Source organism: Plecotus auritus (genome assembly GCF_963455305.1).
Source record: "Plecotus auritus genome assembly, chromosome: X".
Classification (NCBI taxonomy): Eukaryota; Metazoa; Chordata; class Mammalia; order Chiroptera; family Vespertilionidae; genus Plecotus; species Plecotus auritus.
The window spans coordinates 88,951,975-88,964,354 of record NC_137784.1 but is presented as its reverse complement, the minus strand read 5'-3'; the positions used below and the strand labels follow the sequence as shown (position 1 = coordinate 88,964,354).

Genomic DNA, 12,380 nt, shown 5'->3' with positions numbered 1-12,380 from the left:
CTCCCCTCAAGCACAAAGTGTGTGGCCCTTCAGGACACCAACTTATTCTGAATATAGTAAACCACAAATTTAATTTTTTTTTTTTACTTTGAACTCCTTTCAGCCAGTGTAAAATGGAAGATTGCCCTTTAAATTATAGTGACTCACATTTAACTAACAATCTTAACATTTATTATCTATTTTTCCAATAATATTATTAAGGCACACATTTCCTTGTTTATAAGAAACTGAGGCCCCAGAATGGTTTGGGTGCCTTATCCAAAGCCTCATATTAATTAGTTGCAGAGTCTGAACTCTCCCCTCTGTCTGGAAATGGTGACTTTTCCATTAAAGTCAAACTTGAAGTGCCTACTTTTGGGAATAAATCATTGGGATGACTATCACTTGTCTAATCAGGTAATCTTTAAAAGACTCGAGAACTTCTTCCTATAATAACAACTTTTTTTTTCTCATTCTAGACATAGTTCGACACTATGGGTCCTCCTCTGAAGCTCTTCAAAAACCAGAAGTACCTGGAACTGAAACAGGAATGCATCAAAGATGGTATACTTTTCTGTGATCCAACTTTTTTGCCTGAGAATGATTCACTTTTTTACAACCGACTGCTTCCTGGGAAGGTAGTGTGGAAACGTCCCCAGGCAAGTTTCTTTTTGCAATTTCTGTCTTCCTCTTTATTTCAATTATGCAGTAACTACTTGGTCCAATATTTCACTCACACAGTCTACGGCATGTAGACTAACTTAGAAGACAACTTTAAAATGGGAAGTTTTAAGAATCTGTGTTTCTGGCTATAACTTGAGGAATCTTGAACTTCAGTCAAATTTTGTCAGGTTTAGTAATTTTAAAAAAGCAAAAAGAAATACACCATTTTTGTTTTCTTTGGAAGTTCATTTGAGTAAACATGGTAACTCAGAAAACAACTATACACTTTTACTAAGTTGCCTATCACAGCGACTTTATGATAATCTCAGACCAAAGAGAAGAAAAGCTCCTTATATGCTGAGCATAAATGAAATGAACTCTATAGAAAGAAGATGGAGCTTGCAATGGGAGAAGGAGGCTTCTTTGCTGTTGTTTGGATACCATCATCTGTATCCTCCTACAATTAGCAAAGTGAGATTCAAGTAGGACTGCAGCTCTTTCACCACCTATTAATATGGTTCTTTGTGGAGCATCTGTATGTTGTCTCTAAAGCAAGTCTTTTTAAGCCTTCATAAGCCCTATAGGAGCAGGAGCTCAGTGCATAAAATGACAGGAAGGTGGATTCTAGAGAATAAATTACAACCTTCCTATATCTAAATGGTATTAACTGTATAGAAAGATATACTAGCTGGGTTCTTTCCCAAAGTGTATGACCAGGAATGTAAGCCACAGAGGACTGTTATGAAATAGAAATTCTTGGATCTTCACAGTATCTTGAAGACTTTCTGATTCTATTTAATCACATACCTTTTGAGGCACTATTATTGAACCACCTCAGTTAGCAAGTTAAAGTTTGCCTTCTTTAATAAGCAGCTATCACGTTTTATTTGCAATTTCCACAACTTAAATTCCTAAATGTAGTTCTTATAAGAGCTACTTCAGTTTATGTAGGTTGCCACCAGGAGGTGCCAAGATACATCAGCTAAGGCTCTTGTTTTCTAGGGGATTCAAAAGAGGTCTTTCTTTTTATTTATTTTTTTTATTTTTCAGTTACAGTTTACATTAAATATTGTTTTGTATAGGCTTCAGGTGTACAGTTTAGTGGTTAGACAATTATATATTTTACATAGTGTTCCTCTTGATATTTCCAGTACCCAATTGGCACCATACATAGTTATCACAATTTCATTGACTATATTTCCTATGCTTTATTTTACATCCTCGTGACTATTTTGTAACTACCAATTTGTACTTCTTAATCCCTTCACCCTTTTCTCCAAGTCCCCCAACCTCTCTCCCCTCTGGCAATCACCAGTTTTCTCTCTGTATTTATGAGTCTGTTTCAATTTTGTTTGTTCATTTATTTTGTCCTTTGGATTCCACATATAAGTGAAATCATATGGTATCTGTTTTTCTCTGACTGACTTATTTCACTGAGCATAATACCTTTTAGGTTCATGTCTCAGTTTTTTTCCCCATAAAGTATGATAGCCATTGAGAGTATGAGACCTGGAGAAGTCTCTCCATCAGAAGGAAGATTATACTTCTCCTGACTTTATGTGCCTCCAGTTTTTTACATTCCTGCAGATCAGTCACCTGCAATAAAATCTGGGAAACGTGAGTAGAATTCACTAGCCATTAATTGAGTATGGAGAGAGGTAAGATTTCTTTCCAGAAATGCATGAAGAAAATAGAACTATATTGTCTAGAGCCATGCCACTGTTATGAATGGATGATGGTAATGAGTGGCACTATTCTTTTCTGATGCTGGATATAAAAGAAAGGAAATCAGTAAATTGGAAGTAGCTGAAACGGAGGCAGGGATTGGAGGGAGGTTTTTCTGGGGGTTAATAAATAGAATAGACTTGAACATATTCATAGTCTAAGCAGTAAATAGTAAAGCAGAAGAGGTTGAAGATGCAGAAGAAAGAAAAAAATGATTGATGATTGATAATTGAAGGAATGAATGATTCCTGGAGGAGGTGGGAGGAAATCCAATGGGGGGCAAAATTGCAAGCCAACATGAAGCCATTCCTCAGATGTGAACCAAGCCAACAGTACTTCCTGCACTGGCCAGTCTTTTGGCACATCCTTCCTCTGTCTTGGCTAAGTCTTTTGCCCTCATATTCCAAATTCTGTGGATTGGATCCTAGGTGAATTAGCAGGGAAGGAAAAAACTTAATAACTGTGGCAATAGTCCATTTTGCCTGTGAGGCAAGCAATACTTCTTCCAGAGTGAGGGAATGTCAGAAAGAGAGGGTAAATGGGGATGGACATGAAAAGAATCAGCATTTATGGCATACCTACTATGGGCCCAGGTACTGTATTTAGAGTTTCCTATACATTTTCCATTTCATCCTTATTTGCCATAACTTAGCAAGGTAAATATCTTAAAAATCATTTTGATATAATGTTTTTCTGGTTTAAAAAGTAAAAGTTGATACTATGTCCATTTTATGCATGAGAAAACTGGGTCTCAGAGAGAAGCTAAGAATTTTTTCCAGGATCAGACTGTTAACATGCTAGAATTTGAGTCCAATTTTGACTGCAAAGCCCACATTATTTTTCACCAAGCTGCCATTTTAGGGACATAGAATTGTATGTCTCTTTTGCTAAAATATCAAGTTCTCCAATCAGTTTTCCTCACTGTCCCAATGCTGTATATCATTAATTGATCCATATTATCCCTTTTGAGAGCATACAGTGAGTTTAGTCTTAATTAAGCCCAAAGGGAGAAGCACTTGAAAAACATTCTATGTCAGCTTCTATGCAAGATACATACTTTCATTTTAGTTGAAGAGATGGATATTAGGTTATCAAAGAGTTAAATAATAAATTAATGCCAGATATAAGAAATGCTATTTTCAAGCATATAAACAATAAATCATGTAAGATTCTGAAGAAGGAGAGATCTTTGTGGATTGAAGTGCTTGGAAAGGGGGCCTCTTATGGAAAGTATGGGGAAAATAAGGTTCTGGACCACCATCTGAGTCTCCTCAAAAAGGTTTGGATTCCTTTTCAGTCAGTGTGGAGGCCAAACCTGTGGTCAAGAACCACGTCAAAGTTCTCTGGCCTCCCATCAGGAAATTTGAGAGACAGCCATGGGCCTCTCTGAATTGGCTCAGGAAGACCATATACGTCGTTGGCCTCACCCACCTCATTGGCAAGGTTGAAATCCTGGTTTGCAGAGAAGCTTACAGACGTCTTGTCCCTTGGCATGCCACATAGCCACATACTCAACCAGGCCTATTTGGAAGTCTCTAAAAATGGAAGAAGCATGATTAACCTGATAGTTTCTCTTTCCTCTCCCATCCTGAAATTCCTCTGCCTTCATAGGCCCCCATGCCTGTAATCACCACTGGTAATTGAAACAAGTAACACAAGTCAATCTCCACCATTTTAGGGTAGGATTGAGTTCCCCTTATTCCAACTTGCAGCTTCCTTGCTATGTACTAAGGAGCCACTTTAGATAGACAGAGTGTTTTTGCAATTGATTAATGCTCATACCCTTCAGAGGAAAATACTTTGCCTTAATTTCTCCAGTGGTCCCATGGCCCTAGATTACTGGGAACACAGGTATATTGCCTGAGACATGTACTCCTGGATTTCCTGTACTCCTTGGGTCCTCAACCTTATAAAGACTTAGTGAATTCTAAAAGCTGAGTTTTACTGAGTTACAGTGTGATTATAAGACTGAAGGTCAGATTTTTATGCTGAAATCTGTCCACAACATTCCCACAGAAAATCTCTTCTCCAGCTTCCTCCAGCCACCCTCCCCTCTTATCCATCTCTGGCTTTTTTCCTGGATGACTTATACTCAGCTACAATAGTGTCTTATAGAAAAATGCATCTAATCTCAAACTGAAATGGAGCAAGGCTCATGGGAATTTGCATAGCCAGCTGTAGGAGAAGCAAGTGTACTTGTACAAGATCTTCTGTGAGCTCTTCTGGGCAAAATTTGAATTCAGTTTTCACTATCATTGCTTTTGACCACATCTCCTACTAGGTAATACTTTCCACAGGGGCCATTTCAATACATTGGATAGGAGGATGGTGGTGAGGTTCTGGATTAAAATAAAGAAGATAGGAATAGAAGAGAAAGGTTGATGAGGGGAGACATTAGAAACAGAGGACACAGGCCTCGACGGTAGATTGCATGTGAAGAAACGGTAAAGGAGGAAAGACTTCTCCTTTTGTGCTAATGGAAATTGCCAACACCCAGCTGAATGTAACTCCTCTTCACAGTAGTTTTGGCCTCAACTGTTCATAAATTTATTTTTCTTCTCATAGATCATGCCCCCCACCACCTGAGTAGTACTAAGTATTTTCCACTGTTGACACATTTGAAGACAATTGAATAGGCCTATACTTTCCATCTATCCTACTTATTTTAAATTCTGCTTAGAAGAAAAACTTTAATAGCTTTATCAAAATGCAATTTATATACCATAAAATTCACCTGTTTTAAGCATACATGCATTGATTTTTTAGTAAATTTACAGAGTTGTGAAAACATCCTCACAATCCAATTTTAGAACAACTGTATCATCCCAATAAGATCCCTTGTGCCCATTTGCAATGAGTAAATAGCTGCTACCCCTAACACAAGCAACCACTAATGTACTTTTAGTTTCTATCTAGATTTGCCTATTCTGAACATTTCACTTAAAATGGAATCATAAAACTAGCTGACTTCTTTTGCTTAGCATAATGTTTTCAAGGGTCATCTACTGTATATTGTTGCATGTATCAGTTTGTTCCTTTTTATTGCTAAACAGTATTCCATTGCATGAATATATAAACTCTTCCCAATAAAGCAGTTTGGGGTTTATATCTGAAGTCTCCTAACAGAAGTTTGATGATTCAAATTAAAAAATATTATGTTGTGACTTGGTTGTCCAGGTTGGAAGTGGAAGTTGAACTTAAGACCTTATTCTGAGGTTCCATATTCAATTTCCCTTGGAGGGGTTAGAAAGGAAGAGAATGTTTCACTGATGGCAATATCTTCATGCAGAAGCAAAACTCCTCAGCAGCTAAAATGGACTTCTTGAGAGACTGGTTCAGCAATGGTTCCTGCACCTAAGTTCATCTATCAGTGTCCTGTCTGTGGATGGTTCAGTATTCTAAGGCTAATATAATGGCACCTTGGACTAGCTCACATAGCCCACAGGTCCTGAATGGCAGCCCTGAACCTTCTGGGGCTACTTAGAGCCCTGGACTTAGTCATAATATACCTATTGCAGGGCTGGCCTCACTTATAATTACCATGCCACCATCCCCCTAGTATTGGTTTTAAAGTGTCTCTACTTTTTATTTTATTTTTTTATTTTTTTTTAAATATATTTTATTGATTTTTTTACAGAGAGGAAGGGAGAGGGATAGAGAGTTAGAAACATCGATGAGAGAGAAACATTGATCAGCTGCCTCTGCACACCCCTTACTGGGGATGTGCCCGCAACCAAGGTACATGCCCTTGACTGGAATCGAACCTGGGACCCTTCAGTCCACAGGCCGATGCTCTATCCACTGAGCCAAACCAGCTAGGGCTGTCTCTACTTTTTAAAGTGTCTCCACTCTTCTGGTTGCTGGTTTTCTAGGCAGGCATTTATTTTAATCACTGTTTATTGTCTTCAAATTGTACCTTTGTTAAAACAAATTCTAGAGATGTGGATGTGGTAGGTGCAAAGAGAGCCACACAGAGTGCAGGGCTCCAAGGATTGTAATTGCATGCCTCTCTACCCCTCCCAGAGGTATTGGCAAGGGAGATTATGTGAGGACAAATGGGAGGGTCTCAATGCTCAGCTAAAAGAACATATTTCCAGAGAAGCTGCTTTTTTTGGAAGGCTTTGGCTCAGGCATGGGTATATGAAGGAACTATTCCTGGCTTTACTTTTAGTTCTTGACTTCCTATTTGTGTGTATTTTCCCCATAAGAAATTATTTTGCCTTGACAAAAAGCCCAGTTCAAGGATCATGTTAACTATACCAACACAGCTGGGAGCCATTAGGGGCTCAACAATCTTCCCTCCCTTTCAAGCCACCCAAATATGTGACTATGTGAGCTGTGACCTCTCCCACAACTCCACTCCCTACTACTTTTAGATTTGCATTGGCTCATTACCCTTTATCCTTTCTAACTCCTTAGTTGCTTTCTAGTTTTTTACTTCCTTAAAGAGGTAGAAAATATGGCTTAGTAATGATTTGCTCCCATGTTTTACATTGTAATGCTGACATACAGAATGGATTGATTCATATTTAGTGTATTAAATAGAGGAGATTAAATCTTATTAATGAGGTTTAGCCTGGACCCAAAAGGTAAGATATGATTTAAGCAAGTCTTTCAGAACAATTGAGAGCTTTTGTTTGTGATAAGAAAAGAAGCATAAAAAAGGGGTTGATGACTGAAAGAGGTAGTTGCAGTTCTGTCCCTAAAAAGCTACACAATATTACCCTTTATGTGGTGCCCATTGATAAATCTAATGGCAAAAGGATGTACCAATTAAGGTCTTGGGTTTCTTCTCTAACTGTATATGGTTTTAAGAACTTAAAACTTCAATTCTAGGTCTAGTAACTAGCTGGATGATTGAAGGGACACATTACTGCCCTTCTCTGAGCCTGATTCCTCATTTGTATAATAAACAGGTTGACTAAATAGTCCCTAAAATTTCTTCCATTTTTGAAAATCTATATACTGCTAACTTATACTTTAAAACCCACTGTTAAATAGCCAACCTTCAATTTAACTTCTATTTACATGTCTTTTTGCTCATTTATGTGACCTTTTATGTATTGAATAGAACTTGACATACCAAAATGTTGGCTGAGCCTAGATCTCTAGTGTGAAATGAAAGCCTTGTATAAATTGAAGGCACTGTAATGTAAACCTAATTACTAATAACTCCACATAAAACTAGAAAATAAAATGTGTTAATGATATAAAATATACTTTTTCACATATCAATATTTACTGTACTGTTTTTCTATGCTAAGAAACTATTGTATGCATCATTTAAGTCTGATAAATCATTGTATAACTTTACATCTTGTGCAAAATAAAATGGTAACACCTGATCCATAAAGTAACTCTGTTTAGTTTCATCTTAGAAAGGGCAAAGAAACAATAAGAGAAAAAATATCAGGATATAGTTCATCCAACACACCCACTTTATGTTTATTAAGTGAAAAACAGGCATCTCCCAACCCACAAAAAAAATAGTATGGTAGAAGTCTTTCCTAAGACAAAAAAGTAACGATGAGACACTGGACATGCATTAAAAACCACTCACAGAAAATCCAAAGCTGACAATCCACCTAACCTCCTTTTGGCAGAGGGACATCTAATTAATCTTCAGTTTGGACTTGTCCCTGTCAAGAATGCTTATTCCTTTCCAGAGTTATTTTGGCTTTTAAAGAATAGGTGGAATGTTTCATTCTGTAGACCAGACTCTTCATCAAGGAGAATTATGTACATTAAAAAAGAGGTTTGAGAATCAGAAAAATATAACTGTCTCTCTTTAATAATTTTAAATGAATATATATCTAGATTTCTTTCTATTTGAGACTTGGATTTGTTTTTGCTGGGTAAGCAGAATGTCAAGGTACTGGCAAATGGCCTCCTCTAGGAAGCTTTCTTCATCTTCTCAAGACTTCATTGGTATTTTCTGCTTTTTAACTATGCAAGTGCTGATCCTCTGAGTCACACAATCATATCTTCAATTATATGGTGTCATATATGCAGCTATACATTTGTCCATGCTTGCCTTTCTACTCATGATGTTTTCATATCCTTCCCTTGTCCAATTGCCTAACTCTAATGGTTCCTAAGGCTTCAACTTGAGCATTCCTATTCCAATTCAATCTACTCACCAGGGAAACTTTGGGGTCCTTTCCTCTAGACAGTTATTATACTTTGAAAATGCCTCAACTCTGTCTTCATTACATTTTGTTGTAATTGTGTTATTTGGATCTCATTTTCCTACTCACAGTGGGAATGGCACTGCTAATGATATGTTGGGGAAGACACACACACACATCCCCCAAATGCTGCCCCCACTCTATCCAGGTTCCCTCAGAACATCCATTTTGGGAATAGAGTGTATGTTGAAATGCTCCTGTGACTGGTCTGTTACCACCTGCTATTAGTGCTTCTGCCATTTATATTTATCCAAAAATGTGGAAAAACCTAGTTGCCATGGAAATGGCTGTTGCCTTTGCTTTATGTTAGGAAAGGTCTTCATGTAAAAGGTCTCCTAAATAATTTTTCTAGAGAGGAAGAAGCATTTATATTCACCTCCACCAGGACTTGTCTCTTAAATTTAATCAACTTTCTAAGCACAACTGCTTAAAAACAATCTCCTCCTGACAAATAGGATCAGAATATAATGAGCTAAACCCTAGTTCTCCTCTTTAAAAGCTCACTGCTATGCTGAAAACTTCCAAACCCCAGTGATAGCTACATCTGAGAGCCCAGACCAGTACATCTTATCCTTTCTCCTTCCATTTCTCTTGCCACTTCCCCTCATTACCCTTTTTCTGTGTCTAGATGATCTACTGCTTTGTAGGATTTTTATTGTTGTTGTTTTTACTGCTTTGTGTTTTTGCTCACAGCCCCCAAACTTCCTTTTGTTTCACCTCTGTAAGTTCTAGTCATCTTTCAACCCCACCTCTTCTATCCTTCTTAGCTCAGCTCACTTTGGCTCTTTGGAAACACTTTCCAGATTCTAAGAACCAATTGTTATATCCACAGGACATCTGTGATGACCCCCGTCTGATTGTGGGCAACATCAGCAACCACCAGCTGATCCAAGGGAGACTGGGGCACAAGCCAATGGTCTCTGCATTCTCCTGTTTGGCTGTCCAAGAGTCTCACTGGACAAAGGTATTGCTCCTCCTATGGGACCTTACTCAGTTTCCACCTTCTTGTCTTCTTTAATAATTTCAGTAAAAGTCAACTTGTAACTTTATAGATTGTCTAATTCTTAAAATCAGAGTAATAACTAGGTAATTTCCTTCTATTTTATTATGAGATTTTCCACAAATACAAGAAACTGAAAGAATTTTACAGTAAACATCTGTATACACCCCCAAATTCCACCATTAAGATTTTAGTCTATATGATTTTTCACACGTATTTGTTGATCTTTTGTCACTTGCAGTGTTTTGACCCATATCTCTGCATACTTGTATTGTCTGTACCTACTGGGGTATAAAGCTAGTAAGGGCCAGGAATAACTGAAATGTGAAAAGATGGAAATGTGATAAAGATCTTTGAAGAAGTTCTCATAAGTTAGTAAGACTAAAACATTTCTGCCCTAGCTGGTTTGGCTCAGTGGATAGAATGTCGGCCTACAGACCTGATTCGATTTCGGTCAAGGGCACATGCTGGGGTTGCGGACTAGATCCCCAGTAGGGGGCGTGCGGGAGACAGCTGATGGATGATTCTCTCTCATCATTGATGTTTCTATCTCTCTCTCCTTCTCCCTTCCTCTCTGAAGTCAAGAAAAATATATTTTAAAAAATGAAGAGTAAAACATTTCTTTGGCATTTAGTTAGAATTCAGGGCAATAAAGTGTTGAATTTGGGGCCAATTAGAGCATTTTCTTTAGAAAAATAATTTTAGTAGACTAATGTGTAATTGTATTGAAATTGAGAATTTTCTAAATGTGATTTTACTCAAGTTGTGATTGGAATCTATATTCTATGATGGACTTTTAAAAAAATGAAACCACAGGAGACCTTGTGTTTTGATTGAATTTAATTTGTAAAATGCCTTATTTATTTGACTAAACATGCAACTACGGATATGTCTGTATAGACATTTTTATGATAGATTTTGTAGATTATTTGTGGGAAATAACTTAACCCCTAACTGGCTGCCCCCAGTCACCCTCTGTATATTCAGGACAGACATGTTAATATTATCCTCAGCAAAACTCAACTGGGAAAGCAACAGTTGTAGAAAAAAAATGCCCTACCTAGACTGCCCAATCTAGATACAAACCAGATGTATTTAGTGTGCTTCCTGTTGCCACATGAATTTGTTGGAAGTCAACTTTAATTTCAATATTTAGATATAGTCTGGTGAATAAGAGTTGATTGAATGTTCTTATATTTCCAGACAATTCCCAACCATAAGGAACAGGAATGGGACCCTCGAAAACTAGATAAATATGCTGGGATATTTCACTTCCGTTTCTGGCATTTTGGAGAATGGACTGAGGTGGTGATTGATGACTTGCTGCCCACCATCAATGGAGATCTGGTTTTCTCCTTCTCCACCTCCATGAATGAGTTTTGGAATGCTCTATTGGAAAAAGCTTATGCAAAGTAAGTAGTAGGTATTGACAAACACATGAAAAAAGTAAGATCGCATATTCCCTTTGGAGTTCATTCTCTCCCAGCCCAAGCTCCTTAATTTATTTTGGGTAAGATCTGAGTCAGATCCAAGACATTCCTTTGGGCCTTGGATTGGCCCTAAAAAAAATCCTCGCTTGGAGAGTAATCAGATGTTCTGGTTTCTATTACCCCCCTGCCTGCTCCTAGGGGTCCCTTCCTGCTGCTAATCAGCAAATAATACGGCATTAGCCTTCAGTTTTCTCCTTGTCTAGTATTTATCTATAGAAAGAAGTTTCTGTATGGACTGTACTTGGCAAACATAGCCTAAGCCTAGAAATCTCTGACTATAATCTCAAAATAACTCTCATGTCATACCTAGAGAAAAGCCAGATGGTAAAGGTTAGCTGGGACTATTCTAATTCTTGGGACAAGATGTCCTTAACCTAGAAAAATAACTTTACAAAGATAACCTTGCATATTTGTTCGCAGGCTGCTTGGCTGTTATGAGGCCCTTGATGGTTTGACCACCACTGATATCATAGTGGATTTCACTGGCACATTGGCTGAAACTGTTGACATGCAGAAGGGAAGATACACTGAGCTTGTTGAGGAGAAATACAAGCTGTTCAAAGAACTGTACAAAACATTTACCAAAGGAGGTCTGATCTGTTGCTCCATTGAGGTTTGTATTCACCAAAAACAACTACTCTTTGCCCATTTCTGACATAGGAAACTACAAAATTTAGTAGGGAATATCACCCTTACTGCGGAGATTCATGAAAAGCCATTATGGGACTTAGAAAGCTAACAATACACATTGATGCCTGGCTTTAACTTTTTATCCTGTTGTCCTTCTGAGGGGCAATGTGGCATTCAAGCTGATGTAAATAGCCTTTGCTAAATTATGCCTTCTGTCTCTGTTCCTGGATGTTGAGGTTATAGTTTTTTTGCTCAAGGAGTAAGCCAATTGCACCAAATTTTAATACTGTTCATATCAGTGCAATACTGTGGGTAGTTTGAGTTTGAATTGTTTAAGTGATTGTTATATTAAATTCTTTATTTATTTTCTTCACTTACTTAGTGTCAAGTTAGATATCTGGATCAAATTTCTATCTGCATAGGGAGAACTAGCTTCAATCATACTGTGGTAAACCAATCAAGGAAGAGGAGGAACCAGGCCTTGGGTCTCCCAATTATTATGCTCTTATGTATCTTTCTTTGCTGTCAGTCTCCCAATCAGGAAGAACAAGAAGTTGAAACTGATTGGGGTCTACTGAAGGGCCATACCTACACCATGACTGATATACGGAAGATCCGTCTTGGAGAGAGACTTGTGGAAGTCTTCAGTACTGAGAAACTGTATATGATTCGCCTGAGGAACCCCTTGGGAAGACAGGAATGGAG

The 12,380-nt window shown here is 37.8% G+C and overlaps 1 protein-coding gene across 1 annotated transcript in view; it reads left to right on the top strand.

The window, feature by feature from the left end:
* Positions 1 to 473: 473 nt before the first annotated feature.
* CAPN6 (calpain 6) overlaps positions 474 to 12,380 on the top strand; it is a gene marked incomplete at its 5' end in the record, with an annotated part of 21,892 nt that continues 9,985 nt past the window's right edge. The window contains 5 exons of the mRNA XM_080653127.1: positions 474 to 638; positions 9,388 to 9,519; positions 10,759 to 10,967; positions 11,466 to 11,658; positions 12,205 to 12,378. Coding sequence (XP_080509253.1) covers positions 474 to 638; positions 9,388 to 9,519; positions 10,759 to 10,967; positions 11,466 to 11,658; positions 12,205 to 12,378 — 873 coding nt within the window. The remainder of the gene's footprint in view (positions 639 to 9,387; positions 9,520 to 10,758; positions 10,968 to 11,465; positions 11,659 to 12,204; positions 12,379 to 12,380) is intronic.